General features: G+C 42.7%; 1 protein-coding gene across 2 annotated transcripts in view; it reads left to right on the forward strand.

The window, feature by feature from the left end:
* The first annotated feature begins 1 nt into the window (after position 1).
* Positions 2 to 21,145, forward strand: part of SMG6 (SMG6 nonsense mediated mRNA decay factor) — a 243,283-nt gene continuing 222,139 nt past the window's right edge. The window contains exons 1-8 of one of the 2 annotated variants that reach the window (XM_032320403.1): positions 2 to 238; positions 2,398 to 4,138; positions 4,685 to 4,877; positions 5,380 to 5,490; positions 8,678 to 8,784; positions 9,040 to 9,118; positions 17,275 to 17,385; positions 17,754 to 17,966. In XM_032320403.1, the coding sequence (XP_032176294.1) occupies positions 151 to 238; positions 2,398 to 4,138; positions 4,685 to 4,877; positions 5,380 to 5,490; positions 8,678 to 8,784; positions 9,040 to 9,118; positions 17,275 to 17,385; positions 17,754 to 17,966 (2,643 nt within the window). In that variant the 5' untranslated portion in view covers positions 2 to 150. Of the gene's footprint in view, positions 239 to 1,661; positions 1,771 to 2,397; positions 4,139 to 4,684; positions 4,878 to 5,379; positions 5,491 to 8,677; positions 8,785 to 9,039; positions 9,119 to 17,274; positions 17,386 to 17,753; positions 17,967 to 21,145 lie in introns of those variants that run through there. The other variant, XM_032320404.1, reaches the window with a different exon arrangement.

The raw sequence follows: 21,145 nt of genomic DNA on the forward strand, positions 1-21,145 counted from the left end.
AGTGCGGCCACCGTCGTTAGGGGAGGAAGGCGGGAGGGGGCGGGGACACGGGTGGGAGGTGGGTAAGCGCGCGCACCGCCCGTCCGTCGTGGTTTCCTGGCTGCGCGCGGCGGTGGCGGAGTGGCTGCAGCTGTAGCAGCAGCTGCGAAGATGGCGGAGGGGTTGGAGCGTGTCCGGATCTCCGCGTCGGAGCTGCGAGGGATCCTGGCCGCTCTGGCTCCGCAGGCCGGGAGCAGAGGTGAGTCGCGCCGCCCAGCTCCTGGGTTGGGCCTGCCCGCCCCGCCTCCCTCTCCTCCTCTGCCTCCTCCCAGCTCAGTCCGCGGCGCTCTTGAGCCCCCGCCCCTTCCCCCAGCATTGGGGGCGGGGGTCGGGGGCGGTCCCCTGGCCGCCCCACCAGCCCTAGGGCCAGTGTAGGATTGAGCTCTGCCAAGCCCGGCGCCCTCCGGGAGAGCCCGACCCGAGTTCCTGCCTCCGCCCCCTTTCTCACCGCGAAGGTGACTGTTCCCCATTGCCCCAACCTTCTCAGACCAGTTTGTGGATTCCCACTCGTCAGGAGACGAGATAGGGAGTGGGTGCTGAGGACTGGGGGAGGCCCTGGGATGTGTCGTTCCCAGAGGAATCGTCCTCATGCCTTCCTTGTCATCTGTTTAGAGTTGGGGAGAAGGAACTGGGGAAATTGAGGAGAAAGATTGAACAGCTTGAGACTTCCTTGCCGAACTTTTCCCCCAAGACAGGGTTCTGAAGGCTGCGCCACCGGAGGGATCCAGGACCTCCGGTAGAGAGCTCACTCTACTCTGGTTTGCCCTTGGCATGTGTGGGAGCAGTGTTTATCAGAGAGACTGTTCATCTTGCAAATTAAAGTCTCCATCTACGCCAGGGAAGCTCCAAGGAAGATTCTAGTATATCATCTCTCCTTTGTGGGGTGGTGGAATTGTGTAGAATGATAGTTGTGCTTCTGCAGGCTTGTGGCCAAAGTCTGTGAAATTGACTTTCATTGGTCGTTTGAATGGGATTATTCAGGGTGTTTTCTCCCTCTGCTCTGAATAGTAGTAGCTTTTCTCTTCCTCCTCCCCACCTCTCACCTAAGTTACAAAGGCTCCTGAGGGTCAGTTATTCTGGAGGTAAGCTGCTTTACTTTTATTCATACTTGATGAAATAGTCTTTTAAGCTTTTGAAAACACTGAAGCAGTATCTTAAACTTCAGGGGTTTTTGTGTTTTTACTTTCTGTTTTGTTACACCTATGAGTTAAATGCTGGAGGATATTATTTATTTCTGTAATGGGCTCGTTTGTATTGTTTATAGAACAGTACTAGGATTTTATAAAGCATTCTGTTTTGAGTACTCTAATTTCACTAATTCCTGTCAGTTTCCTATTGACAAGTTTCATGGCTATTTGTAGTTGTCTCTTCCCTTAATAGGCAAAGGTAACAAATACAAAAAATAGATACTTGCTTATTTGTCATTCAGTAAGTTTAGGGAGCCTGGAAGAGTAGTTTCGAAAGTCCTGCACCCTTATTTTTAAATACTGCAGTCCTTGGTATTTTGGGAGCATGTCACAATACTTCCATCATCCTCCAGAGAAAGCTCCTTTATGGAACTTTTTCCTTCTCATATTCCACATCATAGTAGCAGTCAGTCGCAGTATTCTAATGATGATAGTCTGAGCAGTATTTCCTTGGAATGACTGTTGGTTGCTGTTAGAGAGTTGATGAGCATGAGTGGAGTTGAAGAATGTGAAAGGAACTGCTTCCTGTTTGCTTCAACAAGAGGTATGTGTTTGGGCAGTTGGTGTCCTAAAAGAAGAGGATTGTCCTGGCCAAGTTCAGAGACTGGAGTTGCACATTTTTTCTCCCAGATATGTCCAGAACTGTGGATTCTTGTACATACCCCTCTTTTTTCTTCTTTACCCCCAACTACTACTATGTTAAAACGGGCTTTGCCACCCTTGAAAAAAGTTAGAAGCACTAGAAGAAAAAACTAAAATGGATCCAAGAACTCCATAGCAGAGAGCAGTCTGATGCCCAAATTGTTAGATATCTATTATTCTGGCAATGATAAGGTATTTGGGGTCTTGGATACCTGGATATGACTTGGGTAACACAGGAGAGTATTTTTTGTTGTTGTTGTTTTTCCTATTTCCCTAATCCAAGTGTAGATAGTGATAACATAATGAAGTCCTTAGCCTTGCCAGTTGGTAAAAAAATACTGTAAACCTACTAGAATTTCTGCTTCTTTAAAAATTTCCTCCCATGTTCGCCAATATTAGCATTTCAATGTGTTATTCTTGCTTGGCTTTTCTGTTACTTAAGCAGAATGACAGTTTTTTTTTTTTTCCTTCCCTCCCCTTTTTTCTTTTCTTCTACTTATTTCTTCCCAACATCTCTCGAACATCATAGAAAACATGAAGGAGCCCAGGCAGCGCAGAGATAACCGGCGCCCAGATCTGGAAATCTATAAGCCTGGTCTTTCCCGACTGAGGAACAAACCTAAAATCAAGGAACCTTCTGGGAGTGATGAATTTAAGGATGAAATTGTTAATGATAGAGATTCCTCTGCTGTTGGAAATGGTACCCAGCTCATTAAAGACGTCTGCAGGGAACTGGATAACCAACATCAAAATGGTCCCATAGACCCCGAAACTGTTGGGACACAGGAGTCCTTTCCTAGGACTTCTGGACAAGAGGATCGAAGTCTAAGAATTATCAAAAGAACAAAGAAACCTGACATGCAGATCTACCAGCCTGGAAGGCGTTTGCAGGCTCTTTCCAAAGAAACAACTAACAGGGTGGGTGAGGAAGAAATCCTCAACCAGGTGGAGCAACTGAGAGTAGAAGAAGATGAGTATCGGGGAAATATGAAAGAGGATGTTGTGAATAAACCAGACAAAGATGAGGCAGAGAAGAGCCTAAATGGTGACAGAGTAAGGGCTGTAAAGGGAGAAAAAGGAAAGAGGATTGAGAAGGGGGAGGGGATAAAGAAAGTGACTGATGACCTGGCACAGGGGAAGCCAGGTTCTGCAAAACGCTACTCCCGCTCAGACAAACGAAGGAACCGCTACCGCACTTGTAGTACCAGCTCTGCGGGAAGCAACAACAGTGCTGAGGGGGCTGGCCCGATCGATACTGGATGTCGTCGCCGCCGACAGGATCGGGCCAAGGAGAGGCCACGACTGAAGAAGCAAGTATCTATGTCTTCAACTGATTCTTTAGATGAGGACAGAATTGATGAGCCTGATGGACCCAGGAGGAGCTCGGAAAGGAAGAAACATTTAGAAAGAAGCTGGTCTGGCCGTGGGGAGGGAGAGCAGAAAAGCAACGGGAAAGAAAATCGAGGCACTCTCCGTGTTACCTTTGATGCAGAAACCATGAACAAAGATTCCCCCATGGTGAGATCATCCGGAGAGGATGTGGATAGGATAAAGCCTGACAAAGGCTTAAGCAGTGGGGGCAAAGGCTCTGAGAAGCAGGAATCCAAAAACCTGAAACAAGAACTTCGAGGCCGTGGACGTGGCATTCTGATTCTGCCTGCCCATACCACCTTATCTGTCAGTTCAGCAGGTTCTCCAGAATCTGCACCTTTGGGACCTCGGCTTTTATTTGGATCTGGTAGTAAGGGATCTCGGAGTTGGGGCCGAGGAGGCACCACTCGACGATTATGGGACCCAAACAATCCTGATCAGAAACCTGCTCTAAAGAGCCAGACACCCCAGCTACATTTCTTAGACACTGATGATGAAGTCAGCCCTACCTCTTGGGGTGATTCCCGCCAGGCCCAAGCATCTTACTATAAATTTCAAAACTCTGACAACCCCTATTATTACCCGCGGACACCAGGCCCTGCCTCTCAGTATCCTTATACCGGCTACAGCCCTCTGCAGTACCCTGTGGGTCCTACGAATGGTGTGTACCCTGGGCCTTACTACCCAGGCTACCCAACTGCATCAGGACAGTACGTTTGTGGCCCTCTCCCTGCCAGCACCATGAGTCCTGAGGAGATGGAACAGCACATGAGGAACATGCAGCAGCAGGAGCTGCATAGGCTTCTCCGGGTGGCTGACAACCAGGAACTGCAGCTCAGCAACCTGCTCTCCAGGGACCGGATCAGTCCTGAGGGCCTGGAGAAGATGGCTCAGCTCAGGTACGCTGTGTCCCATCCTGGCTAGAGGGAAGTGGGGATAAGCTGGAGGTGTATAGGCTCCTGTGGCTGAGGAACGTAGAAACTTCTTTGGGAAGGCACTGGGTATTAAATCCCTTTCATACTGATTTTTGTAAGGAAGGGGCTTGGAAAAAGAACAGAAAATTTTATTTCTAGTCTTAGAAATGATTATGCTTCCCACTCTTTCTTTAAGAAAAAATTTTTTTAAGAGAACATGGAATCTGGAAATGGAAAAGGAACGACTTTCCAGAATGCCAAGAAGTGAACAACATATAACTTGTGGTGAAGATCTTATTTCAGCTGTTAAATTTAGGTAGAGACATATGGGGAAAAACTACTTTCCTAGACATAACCGTCTTTAGAATGACATTTTTTTTGTGCAGAATGAAAAGTCACATGAGTACTATACCTGGTGACATTTTGGATTTCCTGCCAAGGAAGGTGTTTAATTTGCAAGAAGCTCAGATCTTGGGTCTAGCCTTTCTTGTGGTGTATTTGGAGCTAGAAGTTGCATGTATTTTATTCCAGAGCTGAACTGCTGCAGCTATATGAGCGCTGTATCCTATTAGATATTGAGTTCTCTGATAATCAGAATGTGGATCAGATCCTGTGGAAGAATGCTTTCTATCAGGTGATTGAGAAGTTCAGGCAGCTTCTCAAGGATCCGAATGTTGAGAACCCTGAGCAGATTCGGAACAGACTTTTGGAGCTCTTGGATGAGGTAAACCATCATCTTTTTGTCCTCAGGATAAAGGCTTTAGCATTCTGTAGCTGTGATGGGTTTTTATCACCTGAAATAATGATGATGTATAGCAGAACATTGACAAAAATCTTGATGCTCTTTTCTTGGACTTGGGCCTAACCTGCCCTGTTGCTTCCTTGCGACCATAACTTATTGGCAATTGGAGTTAGTTCTGAGCTTGGAAATTTTCTGAATGTCTTGTTTAGGGGTGGGTGGCTGGGGGGAGAGAAAGTGTGTATGGTGTGTGTGGGTGTGTGTGCATGCACATGCATGCACGCATATTTTTAAAACCATGGAGGGGCTTATGCTATGAATTTGTTTTGTGTTTAGTTGGTGACCACTAGATACTGTGTATGCCTCTCTTTACATGGGATGGCTGAACATTAGCCGAACTGTGGACAGGTTATCTGTCCTAGTTTCTGGTGGGTAAATTGGATCAGAACAGTCTGATTCAGCTTTTTCTTATTTTTTGTCTTTATAGGGTAGTGACTTCTTTGATAGTTTGCTTCAGAAGCTGCAGGTTACTTACAAGTTCAAACTGGAGGACTACATGGATGGTCTTGCCATTCGCAGCAAGCCATTACGCAAGACAGTAAGCCCCCTTCTTTATCTTTAATCATCCATTTAGTAATCATTTGTCTAGTGTTATGTGCTAGGTACTACACTAGGTGTTGAGGATACAGAATGAAAGACACAATCCAGTGGGGGTACAGACCAGTTAAACCAGCAATTATCATGTATTAAGTACTATGGTAATGTTATATATACAGCGTGGAAGGGGCATAGAATGAAGTGACCCTGATTCAGACTGGTGGAGTCAAGGGAGACTTCTGAGAGACTGTTGAGTCTTGAAACCTGGCGAGGAGTATAAGGGGTAGTACAGCAAGAGAGAATCGGGCCTTGTTGGAAAGTGTAAGAAGTTCAGTATGCTGGTTTTTGTAATGTGGAGTTGGCCTGTTGTAGGAGGTAAAGCTAATGAAGTAGAAAGGGTTAGATCTTTTGTATGCCATACTGAAGAGTTTGTATGCCGAAGTTAGAACTTTTGTATGCCATACTGAAGAGTTTGGACTTTATTCTGAAAGCAGTGAGGAGCCATGGCTTGATTTTCACTAAATGGATAGCATAGATTTTTTCTTAGAACCAGTCACTGGCAAATGAATGAATTTGGGCAAGAGTGGAGGTAGGAGAGTCAGGTTGTGGGCCTGAACTAAGGTAGAGGTAGTGGAGGTGGAAAAGAGACAAATTGAAAAGATGTAAGGGAAATAGAATTGAGTTGCTGGCTGATTTGTGTGAATGGTGAGATAGGAGGCATAAGGAGTCGAGATCATCTCCCAGTTTGTAGCCTAGGAGAGTGGCTGGGAGGAAGAGGTTAGTTCAGTTTTGGCTGTGCATAAATGTATGAACTTGAAAATGAATGGATGAATATCCTGGTTTTTTTGAAGCTCAGGGGAAAGAGTTAAGCTGGTTCTATAGATTCAGAAGTCATCAGTATATAAGTGGTAGTTGAAGCAGAAGGCCCTATCCTGTCAGCCAGAGATTGGGGGTGGGGGAATGAAATTTCAAGGTAGTGGTGGGTAGAATTGTCAGGTGCCATAGAATCTTTGAATGCTGAGATTACTGAAAGTGTCCATTGGATTGGATGAGTTTATCACAATTAATTTCAGTTGGAGAGAATAGAAGACAGTTTGCAGAGAATGAAATGTGGGACAGTACATACAATGAAGGGAGTAATATAGAATATTCTTTTAAGAATCTTGGCTGTGAAGGCAAGGAGGGAAGATAGTTAAAAGAGTACATAGTGTCAAGAGGAGTTTGTGTTTAACCTGGAACAGGCTTAAGCATATTTATACATTGAGAGGAAAGGGTCAGGGGAAGGGGAGAGGTTAAAGATTCATAAGAGAAAGGTGTGTGATTTATGAAGCAGAGACTTCCTCTTGACTTTCTATTCCTGATGGTTGCTGTGCACAAACTCTGTTACTAATCAACAGGTATTTATTAAGACCCTCCTACGTGCCATGTGTCTTTCTAGGACACATAATTCATTGTGAAATAAGAAAGCCATGATCCCAGCTCTTGGAGTTTAGAGTTTGCTTAGGGGTGAGTACAGATGGTGGATTAGTAATTGTAGATGCAGTGACTTCTGCAAAGGATGTCATGATGGGGGTATAAGGTAAAGGGGTTTAGAGAATCATGGAAGACTGAGGAAGTCATGGTTAAGCTGGGGCTGAAGACCTGAGCTGTTAGCCAGGTGAAGGTGTATAGGAAGATGCTAGAACATTCTATGGAGAGGAAGTAGTACATGTGCAGGTCCTGAAGTGGGAAAGAGCATAGTGTGTTAGGGAGACCAAGAAAAGTCTAGTCTAACAGAGGTGCAGAAAGAGAGGGGGGAAGTGGTGCTGCAGAGGTGACCAGAAGCTAGATCATCTGGGACTTCTTCCGAAGGATAGTGGAGAGCCTTTGGTGGAATTTGGCTCCCCCACTCCCCCCCATTGAGATAGCAGAGTGCTGTAGGATGGAAACAATCTGTTTTCTTGGTTCCTTTATCAGCTAACTGCAAGTGTTCTTGGTGTTCATTCAGAGAATGTGTGGAATAGTCGAGGCTCTGAAGGTATATGGCTTGTAGTAGTATAGACTTTGCTGAGGCACATGTTTGTTATGTATTAGGAGGTTGATGTGCAGTGGCTATTTAGCTAGTAGATGAGCCTTCCTCAGGGACAGTATCTACTTCTCTCTGAAGCTTTGTTCTTTATTCAGTGATGTGTTAATTTCTTGTGTGGAGTGGAATTGCACGTTATGAGGTGATGTTCTGTAAGGGTTTTTTGTTTTTTTTTTTGGTTTTTTTTGGATACATGTCTTGGGATTGTTAAGGGTCTACTCTGTTGTTTTCTCATGGAGGGACAGATGCCAAGCCCATTATTGAGAAAACAGAAGTATAGAGAGGGAGAGAGAGCTACTCAGGGACTGGCAGTCTTGTAGGTGTTTGGTAAAGGGTAACTGTGTTACCGTTTTAGGTAATTGTTACTGTTTTGCAAAGTGAATGTAGTGCAGTAACACAGTGCAGTGATACTAATAGTTTGAGGAGAGAGAGACTATAGTGAGGCAGGAAAATAACAGAATCAACAGTTGTTTTAGTATTTGTATATCACTTTATAATTTGTGAAGTATTTAGCACTTATTCTCTTCACTTACCCTATGGAGTATGCATTTTTATATTCAGATGAAGAAACTTGAGTCCCAAAAACAGTTCCAAAGACCCACAGAAGATCACACAACTCTTAAATAGAGAGTTAGGTTTCCTGGTTTCCAGGTTTCAGAATGTTTTCTCTGTTTACCTGGGACTTGAAATAAGAATGACCTCCTCTTTTCTGCCTTCTTTCTCATTAAAATTTGCTTCACATCGTTGGCTGTTTTTCGCTAGGCAAATTTAGACCGAAAACTTTTTACTTTGTTGAGAATGACTAGTGCCTTTTTTTTTTTTTAAGATCTTATTTATTTATTTATTTGACAAATAGTGATAACAAGTAGGCAGAGAGGCAGGCAGAGAGAGAGAGAGGGAAGCAGGCTCCCCGCTGAGCAGAGAGTCTGATGCAGGGCTCGATCCCAGGACCCTGAGATCATGACCTGAACCGAAGGTAGAGGCTTAACCCACTGAGCCACGCAGGCGCCCCGTTGACTAGTGCCTTATTAATGCTGTTCTGTCACCTTGATCCTATCCTTGTCCTTTGGGGTTGACATTAGAGTTTCCTGGGTACACTACTAACTGATCGTTTTTTCTGAAGGTAAAATATGCTTTGATCAGTGCCCAGCGATGTATGATTTGCCAAGGAGATATCGCTAGGTATCGGGAACAAGCCAATGACACAGCAAACTACGGGAAAGCACGCAGGTACTTTTGCCTCTTATTCATTGCTTCTCTTTCCTTGTGGTGTTAAGCTAAGCCCTATTAAGAGCAATGGGCCACCGAGCGCCTTTCATCTGGAAGGTCCTACAGATGTCCCTATTGGGCTTTGTAATGAGGCTTTACCACTCCAGCATTACATCTAACACTCCAGCTTATGTCTTAAGCAGTTAGGGCTATGAGGTAATGAAATGGGAAAGCGTTGATGTGGAGCTAGCATTTTTTACTGTTTTTCTATTCCAGTTGGTACCTAAAGGCCCAGCATATTGCTCCCAAGAATGGGCGCCCCTATAACCAGTTGGCTCTGCTGGCAGTGTATACGGTAAGCAATCCTATGGACAGGGGAAGTATTTTGCAGGCAGTGTCTTAGAAAGAATGGACTTTGATAGTGTCAGCTCCTGGAGCTTGAATTCTCTGAACAACTAAACTTAAAAAAATACCCTTTCCTGCCATCCTCACATTCCTGTTACTTTCAGAAGTGAGTTGTCAGTGATTCCTTACTCCAGTTGAACCTGTGCTTCATCCTGTTTCATTGCACTGAAGTTCTAAGAATACTCATGCTCCAGCCAAACACCACTCTTTGTTTTTGACCAAGGCTTCTGCTCTGAATCTTGTCTTGCTTTCCTTCCCTGTCCTGTTGAATGAGGTTACTCATTTCCAGAAGGAAAATAAGGCTCCCTTAACCACTTTTCCTTAAAGTCCTAATTGACCCTAACCAGTGAGATCCTTACTTCTTTTCCCCAGATTATTCCCTTAAGTTTTCACTTAAGGAGACTTCTTAGCAGAAGCACTTAGTGCCAAGTTAATATCTTCCTAGATCTTATCAAACTCCGCTAAATATGCCTCTAACAGAGAACCTTGGGAGCTGATAACAGACCCTCATAAGGAAGCTGAATTGAAGGGGGGAAGGTCAATGGTAGATATTAAAGATTGACGTAGGGGCACCTGGGTGGCTCAGTGGGTTAAAGGCTCTGCCTTTGGCTTGGGTCATGGTCCCAGGGTCCCGGGATCGAGCCCCACATTAGGCTCTCTGCTCAGCAGGGAGCCTGCTCCCCCCCCCCCCCGCCTGCCTCTCTGCCTACTTGTGATCTCTGTCTGTCAAATAAACAAATAAAATATTAAAAAAAAAAGATTGACTTATAAAGCAGCTAATCTGCTCATTTAGCAGGCAGAGTTTTCATAGTGCTATAAAATTTCATTGCCCAGATAAACAATGTTTGAATTAAAATTTTTTTTAAAGATTTTATTTATTTATTTGACAGAGAGAGGTCACAAATAGGCAGAGGCAGGCAGAGAGAGGGGGAAGCAGCCTCCCTGCCGAGCAGAGAGCCCAATGTGGGACTCGATCCCAGGACCCTGAGATCATGACCTGAGCTGAAGGAAGAGACTTTAACACACTGAGCCACCCAGGCGCCCTGAATTAAAATTTTTATTCCCTTTTAGTCAATAAAAGATTTAAAGAAATTCATAACAGTTCATGATGGATTGAAATTGTTGATTTAGCAGTGTGGTTGACCGACACAATTCCTTTTACATCTCTAGAATATCTTCATTCACGCCTTCTTTTTATAGATTTTATTTATTTATTTGAAAGAGAAAGAGAGAGAAAGAGGGAGAGAGAGATCACCAACAGTGGGAAGGGGTAGAGAGAGAGGCATACTCCCTAGTGAGCAAGGAGCCCGATGTGGTACTGGAATCCCAGGACCCTGAGATCATGACCTGAGCCAAAGGCAGACACTTAACCCACTGAGACCCCCAGGTGCCCCTCTTCATTCGCTCGTTATTCTCTTTAGTAAACTAACAGTATTGTGCATCCATCAACTCTAGTTATCTAATTCCGAGATATTTTCAGCACCCCGGAGGGAAACCCCATACCTTTTACTCTCCATTCCTTCTACCTCCCAGTCTCTGGCAACCACTAGTCTACTTTCTGTCTCAGGATATACCTATTGAAAGTTTCATATAAATGGAATCATCCAGTATGTGAGCTTTTATGTTTGTCTTCTTGCATTTAGCATAAAGTTTTTGAGGTTCATCTATGATGTTGTATGTCTCAGTACTTCATTTTTATGGCCAAATCATATTCCGCTGTGTGGATATACTGTACTTTATTCATTAGTTGTTGGACATTTTGGTTGTTTTCACCTTTCAGTTACTGTGAATAGTGCTTTGTGAAGTACAGGTATTTGAATATCTGTCTTCAGTTCTCCTGAGTCTTATCTATGAGTGGAATTGCTGAGTTGTATGGTAATTCCATATTTAGCTTTTTTTTTTTTTTTTTAAGACTTATGCATTTATTTTAGAGAGAGACAGTGTGCGTGCTGGTGGGGGGATGAACAGAAGCAAAGAGAGAGAGGGAGAGAAGCAGACTCCCTGTTGAGCATGGAGCCCAATGTGGGGCTCGATCTCATGACCCTGGGATCATGACCTGAGCTGAAATCAAGAGTTGGATGCTTAACTGACAGAGCCACCAGGTGCCCACTATGTTTAACTTTTTAAGGGATCACCAAACTTTTTCATAGAGGTTGCACCATTTTACATTCCCACCAGCAATGTACAAGGGTTCCTGTTCCTCCCTGTTCTCACCAACATTTTCATTTCTTTGAGTATGACCATCCTAGTAAGTATAAAGTGATACTGCACTGTTGGTTTTTCCTCCCCACTTGGGGGCATTTTTTTTCCTTTAGTGTTTTCTCTTTCCCTCCCATCCCCCCTCCTTCCCTCTCTCTCTCTTTCCTTCCTTCCTTTCTTGCTTGCTTGCTTCCTTCCTTCCTTCATGAGTTTTAGGTTTGCAGAAAAATTAAGCAGAAAGTACAGAGATTTCCCATATACTTCCTCAGCTCTTCTCCCTGTCAGTTTTCCCTGTCATTAACGTCTTGCTTTAGTGTAATGCATTTTTTTAAAAAGATTTTATTTATTTATTTGACAGAGAGAGACACAGCGAGAGAGGGGACACAAGTTGGGGGAGTGGGAGAAAGGAGAAGCAGGCTTCCCACCGAGTAGCCTGATGTGGGACTCGATTCCAGGACCCTGAGATCATGACTGGAGCTGAAGGCGGACACTTAATGACTGAGCCACCCAAGCGCCCCATACATTGTTTATTATTGATGAGCTAGTATCAATACATTAGCACTAACTAAAGTTCCTAGTTTACACTAGGGTTCACTTTTATTGTACAGTCTATGGATTTGAACAAATCTGTAATGACATGAATTCATCATTATGTAGAGTAGTTTTGCTGTCCTAAAAATACCCTGCGTTCAACCTGTCCATCCCTCCTCATTCCTCTGAACCTCTAGCAATCTTAATTTTTGCTGTCTTTAGTTTTGCCTTTTCCTGAATGTCATATGTTTGGAACCATACAGTATGTAGCCTTTTCAAATTCACTTGTTTCACTTAGCAATATACATTTAGGGTTATTTTTGATTTGACAGCTCTTTTCTTTTTATTGTTGAGTAATATTTCATTGTATGGATGTACCGCAGTTTGTTTATCCATTTTCCTATTGAAGGACGTCTGGGTTGTTTACAAGTTTTGGCAGTTATGAATACAAATGCTGTAAACGTTTGCATGCAGGTCTTTGGACATAAGTTTTCATCTTATTTAGATAAATACCAAGGAGTGTAATTGCCAGGTTGTATGGTAAGAGTGTATGTAGTTTTGAAAGAAACGTCCAGGGGCGCCTGGGTGGCACAGTGGGTTAAGCCTCTGCCTTCCTCTCAGGTCATGATTCAGGGTCCTAGGACTGAGCCCTGCACCGGTCTCGGCAGGGAGCTTGCTTCTCCCTCTCTCTCTCTGCCTGCCTCTATGCCTACTTCTGATCTCTTTCTGTCATATAAATAAATAAAATCTTTATAAAAAAAAAAAAAAAAAAGGAAAGAAATTGCCAAACTGTCTTCAGAAGTGCCTGTGCCATTTTGCATTCCCACAGGCTGTGGATGAGAATTCCTGTTGCTCTGCATCCTCATCAGCATTTAGTGTTGTCAGTAGTCTGGATTTTGGTTATTTGTAATAGATGTGTAGTCTTATCTCATTTTAACTTGCATTTCCCTAATGAGGTATGACCTGGAGTATCCTTTCATATGCTTATTTGCCATTTGTTTATCTTCTTTGGTGAGGTGTCTGTTTTGATCTTTTGTCCATTTTTAAATTGTGTTGTTTGTTTTTTTATTGTTGAGTTTTAAGAGTATATTTTAAATATCAGTCCTTTATTAGATATGTATTTTGTGAATATTTTCTCTGTATGTGGCTTATCTTTTCATTTATTTAGCACAGAACAGAAGTTTTTAATTTTAATGAAATCCAACTTACCAACTTTTTCTTTTGTGGATTTTGCTTTTAGTGTGATATCTAAGAACTCCTCACCAAACCCACAGTTTTTTAGGTTTTCTCCTGTATTACCTTCTAGGAGTTGTATAGTTTTACATTTTACATTTAGGTATGTGATCCATTTTGAGTTAATTGTTGTGAAAGATGTGAGGTCTGTGGCATTGATTCCTTGTTTTGCACGTGAATGTCCAGTTGTTTCAACACCATTTGTTGAAAAGATTATCCTTTCTCCATTGAATTGTCTTTCCTCCTTTGTCAAAGATCAGCTAGCTGTATTTGTGTGGGTCTATTTCTGGGCTCTCTATTCCATTCCACTAATCTGTTTGTCTCTTTGGCCAGTACCACATTTTCTTGTTTACAGTAGCTTTATGATAAGTCATGAAGTTGGGTAGTTCGGTCTTCTGACCATGTTCTTCTTTGTCAGTATTTTGTAAGCTATTCTGGATCTTTTGCCTTTCCATATAAACCTTAGAATCGGGGCACCTGGGTGGCTCAGTGGGTTAAAGCCTCCGGCTTCGGCTCAGGTCATGATCTCATGGTCCTGGGATTGAGCCCCACGTCCGGTTCTCTGCTCAGCAGGGAGCCTGCTTCCTCCTCTCTCTCTCTTTCTCTGCCTGCCTCTCTGCTAACTTGTGATCTCTGTCAAGTAAATAAATAAAATCTTAAAAAAAAAATCTTAAAAAAAAATCTTTAAAAATATTTATTTATTTGACAGAGAGATAGCACAAGTAGGCAGTGTGGCAGGCAGAGGGAGAAGGAGAAGCAGACTCTCCACCGAGCAGAGAGCCCGATGCAGGGCTTGATCCCAGGACCCTGGGATCATGACCTGAGCTGAAGGCAGCCGCCTAATTGACTGAGCCACCCAGGTGCTTCAAGAGGGAGCGAATCTTCAAGACAACTCCCTGCTGAGCGCAGAGCCTGATGCAGGGCTCGATCTCATGACCCATGAGATCATGACCTGAGCAGAAACCAAGAATTGGACATTTAAGTGACTTAGCTACCCAGGTGCCCCTCTTCTAAGAGTTTTTATAGTTTTTATATTTAGTTCTTTGATTCATTTTTCATTTATTTTTGCATATGGTGTAAAATAAGGGTCCAACTTTATTCTTTTGCATGTGGATATTCAGTTCTTCTAGTGCCATTTGTTGAAGAGGTTGTTCTTTCCCCATTGAATAGTCTTGGGATCCTTGTTGAAAATCAGTTGGTGCCTGGGTCTATTTCTGAACTCTCAGTTCTTTTGTATGGATCTGTATGTCTATCCTTATCCCAGCACCACATTGTTTTAATTACTGTAGCTTTGTGGTAAACTTTGAAATCAGGATATATGAGTTTTCCACCTTTGTTCTTCTTTTTTTTTTTTTTTTTTTTTTTTTTTTTTTAAGATTTTATTTATTTATTTGACAGAGAAAGATCACAAGTAGGCAGAGAGGCAGGCAGAGAGAGAGGGAGGAGGAAACAGGCTCCCCGCTGAGCAGAGAGCCCGATGCGGGACTCCATCCCAGGACCCTGAGATCATGACCTGAGCCGAAGGCAGCGGCTTAACCCACTGAGCCACCCAGGCGCCCTGTTCTTCTTTTTCAAGATGAGTTTGGCTCTTTGGGGTTTCTTGTAATTCCGTATGGATTTTAAGATCAGCTTTTTCATTTCTGCAAAAAGAGTCATTGGGATTTTCATAGGAATTACATTGACTGTGTAGTTGCTGTGGGGAGTATTTACACATATGTTTTTGACTTATTTTGGTCTCCTTTAATTTCTTTCAGACGGGCTTTATAATTTTCAGTGTATAAGTTTTACACTTCCTTGGTTAAACTTATTCCTAAGTATGTTATTCTTTTTAAGGCTATTGTAAATAGAATTATTTTCTTAATTTCTTTTAAAGATTGTTTATTACTAATATATAGAAATATAACTGATTTTTGAGCATTGATCATAATGTCTTACAACTTCATTGATTCCTTCAGTGGCTTTTTGCCATTCTGATTAAACTGGTATATTTTTCTTTCACAGACCTCTTGACCTAAATTAGTGGTCCTTTCAAGCTCTTTTCCTCTGTCCCTCTTTTTCTGTTTCCCTTTTATGCTAGTTGTCTTTTAACATCACTATCTCGGTTTTCTGTCTCCACTAATCAGTCATTCAGTGAATTTCAAGAATTTGGTGAGAAACTGTGCATGGTGCTTTGCTAGGTGCTATGATTGATGAATGTGTGATATGGTTTCTGTTCTGAAAAATGTGTTGAAAACACAAGGTGTGTAGACAGTGATACAAATTAGACTTCATGAGAAGTGATGTAATTGATTAGATGTGCCATTATTTTCTGGACCACTAAAAAAGAATATGTGAATTATAAATAGACATAATGGTAGATATTGATTGTAAGTTCTGTTTTGATTTCAGATGTTAGAATATGAAAAAATCATTGTAGAATGGATGAAACACAATCTAAAATCAAGTGAGTGGTATAGGCTGCGATCAGTATAGATTGGGATAATATTAAAAATAGCCCCCATTAGGGTTGCCTGTCTGGCTCAGTTAGTAGAGCATGTGACTGTTAATCTCGGGGTTGTGAGTTTGAGCCGCATGTTGGGTGTAGTAGAGATTACTTAAAAATAAAACCTTAAGGGGCGCCTGGGTGGCTCAGTGGGTTAAGGCCTCTGCCTTCGGCTCGGGTCATGGTCCCGGGATCCTGGGATCAAGCCCCGCATCGGGCTCTCTGCTCGGCAGGGAGCCTGCTTCTTCCTCTCTCTGCCTGCCTCTCTGCCTACTTGTGATCTCTGTCTGTCAAATGAATAAATAAAATCTTTAAAAAAAAATAAATAAAACCTTAAAAAATAAGAAACAAAAATATAGCCCCCATTTAACTGACTGTAACAGTATATCAGTCATACAGTAAGTATGAATCTTACTCATTTTAGGAGCCATAGGTGTGTAAATATCTTCTGATAAATATCTACCCAATAAGTGGCAGGACCTAATTTGAACTCAGGCAGTTGACCTTAGAATGTGTACCTTTAACCATGCTAGCTGAATAGAAGATGTGAGGGTTTTTAAAATTTTTTATTTATTTATTTTTAAAAGATTTTATTTACTTATTTGACAGACAGATCACAAGTAGGCAGAAAGGCAGGCGGGGGGGCGGAATCAGGCTCCCTGCTGAGTGGAGAACCCGATGTGGTTCTCGATCCCAGGACCCTGAGATCATGACCTGAGCTGAAAGCAGAGGCTTTAACCCACTGAGCCACCCAGGCGCCCCACGAGGTTTGTTGTTGTTGTTTTTTTTTAAGATGCAAGTTTTGAAGAATGAGTTACTGGGGGTGAGAAAGAAGTTAGTGTTCTAAATGCATTTTGAGACAGAAAAAAAGGGAAAAATGTATATGAAGTTGGAGAAAATGTCTTTTCGACATTCTTTCCCCCTTTGTTTCAGTGTTTTTTTCCCTCCTTTCTGAACTTCTCCCTTTCTTTTACTTCTTTTCCTTATTAATTGGTTGTAAAACAGACTTGAAATACTTATTTGCTGAATTCATTGGATAATAGTTTTATATTTCCCTTTCTCTGCGGAGTCAGTGTGGTATAGTACAAACCTAAACTCAGGAGCCAGACAGACATAGGTTCATATACCAGCATACCCAGGATTTGGCTTGGAGGCCTTGTTGGACAAGTTATGTTGTTGGACAACAATCTGCCTGGGCACCCATTTCCTCATCTTTAAAATGGGACTAATAATGCCTATGGGGCGATGTTCTTAGGTTTAGAGGTAAAATCTATGAAGTGATAGTCACTTGTCTCACTATGCTTAAATCAGTGATGTTGCCATTGTTATTATAATGTTTTTAGCTAACAACTAGTGAGTTGAACATTTTCTTTCTCTAAAAACAAAATGTTATTGGATTTTATATTCGATGAGGCTCTTTATTCTTTTTCCCTCATGTGAGTGCTTGGCTCTTAGAGTACCTCTGCATGTAAGACAAGAGTCCTGTGCCAGGAGAGATCCCTGACGTAATCGCCGTGGTTCCTCCCATGGATAGCATTCTGATGTTCTTATTGGAATTCCTTACAGCCTGGGAGAGATAGTAAGGTGTTCTAGGTCAGCTGACTCAGGCTGGAGTCAGGGAAAGGATTGGTTGACTTGATGTCTCTGGCATCTTTTTGCAGAGGAGGAAGCTTGATGCTGTCTATTACTATATGCGCAGTTTAGCTGCCAGCAACCCTATCCTGACTGCCAAGGAGAGTCTCATGAGCTTGTTTGAGGAGACCAAACGAAAGGTGAGTGGGGATGCAGGCAGACTCATTCCTTCCTAAAAGAACATGTTTCTCTTAGTGCTTCTGTGTCCTCAGGGGAATGCCTTATAATGTCCTCAGGGGGTCTCATTGGGCTGTGCTGATGGAATCAGTCAGCCCCTATGCAGAACCAAACTCATCTTCAGGAGAGTTCTCCAGGGCCCTTGGTTGTGCATCTAGATTATGGAATTAATGTCTGTGAGACAAAGCAGATAATACTTTGCTACTTAGGGACCATAGCAAAGTCTTTACTTTTTATAGCCCCTGGGCAACAAACTCAGATGAGGTGAGTGCCTCTTTTTATTAGCTGAATCCCAGGAGAGTCTGGGCTTATGTGTTTGTATATCGTACAGGCAGAACAGATGGAAAAAAAGCAACACGAGGAATTGGAACTGAGCCCTGACCAGTGGCGGAAAGGAAAGAAGTCTACTTTCCGGCATGTTGGAGATGACACCACTCGCTTAGAGATCTGGATCCATCCATCACATCCCCGGTCCTCCCAGGGCACTGAATCTGGGAAGGATTCTGAGCAGGAGAATGGGCTGGGAAGCCTGAGCCCAAGTGATGTAAGTTCCTGAGAGTGATATAATGAGCAAGACTAAGTAAACGTGGATGCCCCAGTACATGCAACTGGGAGGCACTGCACAGACATTTCCCATGAATCCCAGGGAAAGTAAAACACGTCAGGCTTTCTGCCATCCTCTCTCCAGCTACATACACTTCATCTTTATTATGTGCTTCCCTCTCTCACCACTATGTGGCACTACTGAATTTAGTAAAACTCGTTTTTCTGAAAGAAGAGCTACTTAGTATAGGAGGAGAATTTTTTGCTGCTTTGTATTTGGAGTCACCGGTATGATACTTAAAGATTCTGTTGGGATTCTGTGAAGCTAGTCGGAGAGAGCATAGTAGGAAAACTGCATTGTGCCTTGAGAATAAAATTCTTAGTGGAGTGGATAGTGGGACAAGGTGGGACTACATCTTGAAGGGTTATGTAATAAATAATTTGACTTTTATCTTGAAGGTAGTAGGAAACTATTGAATGCTTTAAATAAGGAAGTAACTTGTCAGATAACACATTTTAGAATATAACTCAGGCTGCTTTGTGAAAAATTTGTAGAAGGGTAGGACTAAAAGAAGGAGGGGTGCTGCAATAATCCCAGTATAATATGGAGAGGACCTGAGCCAGGAAATGGGTCTGGAGATGAGGAGAAGGGAACAAATATGAGGCATATTAATGAGGTAGAATCCAAAGGACTTGATTGGACAGGGGGAGCTGAAGGACGAGAGGAAGTCAAAAGTAACATCTACCTAGGTATTTCTGGGTTGGAAACTGGGTGAAGGCTGGTCTATTCCTTGAGATAGGGAATAGAGGTAGAATTGGTTTTAGGAGAAAAGAGTTTAGTTTTAGACATTTTGAAATTTCTATAGGACATTGAAGAGAGATTTAGAGGCTATCATATCTAAAGCTGGGGAGAGCATCCTGGGTTAGAGATGAAGGTTTTTGAAGGCAGCCTCTTATAGATGGAATTGAAGTCATGAGAGTTGTTTCAGTCACTTGAGAAAAAAACAATAAGTAAATTGACAATCTAAGAGAGAAAGGAGATGGATGGCAGGGAGAGGTCCTTGCAGAGGATTGGAAGGGAGAGAAATCTGGAGCACAAGTGCAGGAATTAGCCTGAATGAGGGGGAGAGATCCCTCTTTCTTATATTTGAGGGAAAGGAGGAATAGGTAATAGTGGGTCAGGACAGTTTGTGAGTGTTGTGGGAGGAAGATGAGGGAGGGCCTTTTTGATGTTTTTTTTTTTTTCTTTTTTCTTTTTGAAGTTGGAGACATGATTGTCTGCAACCAAGAATGAATCAAAGGTTGGTGGGTTAGGAATACTTCTTTGGGGTTTACTTTAAAATTGCCATTTCTCTGGAGTACATAGGTGGCTCATTCGGTTGATTGCCCAACTCTTGGTTTTGGCTCAAGTCATGATCTTGGGTTGTGGGATCAAGCCCTGCATCAGGCTCTGGCTCACCACAGAGTCTGCTTGTCCCTCTTCCTGTGCTCTTCTCCTGACCCTCTCTCTAAAATAAATAAACAAAATCTTTAAAAAAATAAAATTTCCACTTCTTTTCCTTTAGCCTTCTTAGTCTTTAGCTGTTTTCTGCATGACTTGGAAAGTAGTCATTGCTTACAAATGAAACTTCCAGTTTGCCATGTGCCACGGTTTGCGTGGGCTGCTTCAGAAGAGTTGCAGCTCTGGTAGACTCTCTCACTGCTGTCCTCTTCTAGTTTGGATATTGCATCCCCAAATGGGAAGCCTGTTTGAGTAAGAGAGAAATTGTTCTATTGTGTTAGCTCCACTGTCTGTCTCTAAAATGAAAGCAACAGGGTTGCCCAGGTGTCTCAGTCTGTTGAGCGTGGACTCTTGGTTTTGGCTCAGGTCCTGATCTCAGGGCCCACACCAGGCTTCATGATCAGCGGGGAGTCTGATTCTTTCCCTCTGCTCCTCCTTCTTTGCTCTCCCATCTTTCTCTCTCAAATAAATAAATCTTTTAAGTAAATAAATAAAATGCAAGTAACAATTTGAGAAAGCATTTTGTGGCTTTCTTTGACCTTTACCTCAAGGTTGGGGAGTATTCCTCGTAAGAGTTAAGGTTATAAGTAATATCCCATAGATCTCTCTTTTCCATTAGGTATTTCATTGATTTTTAAGGAATGTGTTTATGAGTCTGTGTTTTTATTTTTTTTTTCTTTAAAGATTTTATTTATTAGGGAGGGAGAGAGTAAGTGAGCACAAGTAGGGTAGGGGAGCAGAAGGGCAGAGGGAGAAGTAGGCTCCTTGCTGAGCAGGGAGCCCAATGCAGGGCTGCATCCCAGGACCCTGGGATCATGACCTGAGCCGAAGGCAGATGCCTAACCAACTGAGCCACTCAGGCATCCCTAAGTCTGTGTTTTTATTCTTGTTTGCATCTCAGAGAAGGCATTTTCAGCACATGGGCTGGCATTAGATCTTTCAAATTTTACTAATTATTTTATTTTCAATTATATTAATAATATATGGATGTATTTTTGGTAGAAATTTCAAATAATTAAAGACATATAGAGTAAAATGGTCGTTTCTTTTTATTTTTTATTTTTTTTTAAGATTTTATTTATTTATTTGACAGAGAGAGGTCACAAGTAGGCAGAGAGGCAGGCAGAGAGAGAGAGAGAGGAGGAAGCAGGCTCCCCGCTGAGCAGAGAGCCCGATGCGGGGCTCGATCCCAGGACCCTGAGATCATGACCCGAGCCAAAGGCAGCGGCCCAACCCACTGAGCCACCCAGGCGCCCGGTCGTTTCTTTTTAAACTATTTGTGAAGCTGTTTTTATATTTTCAGCCTGATCATCATCGCCCCAGGTGCCCCTGTAGTTTGCTTTTCTTTTTAAAGTGTTTTTGTGTTTTTTTTTTTTTTTTTCAAGATTTTATTTATTTGACAGACAGAGATCACAAGTAAGCAGAGAGGCAGGCAGAGAGGAGGAAGCAGGCTCCCTGCTGAGCAGAGAGCCTGATGCGGGCTCCCAGGACCCTGGGATGACCCTGGGATCATGACCTGAGCCGAAGGCAGAGGCTTTAACCCACTGAGCCACCCAGGCGCCCTTGTAGTTTGCTTTTTTAACTTATGAATTGGACATACAGTCCCGTCATAATGTTATAACACACACAGTCCTAAAAATCACTGTGCTGTGTAAAATCGCGCAGGAGAAAAGCCAGAG

Source organism: Mustela erminea, chromosome 18, assembly GCF_009829155.1.
Source record: "Mustela erminea isolate mMusErm1 chromosome 18, mMusErm1.Pri, whole genome shotgun sequence".
Classification (NCBI taxonomy): domain Eukaryota; kingdom Metazoa; phylum Chordata; class Mammalia; order Carnivora; family Mustelidae; genus Mustela; species Mustela erminea.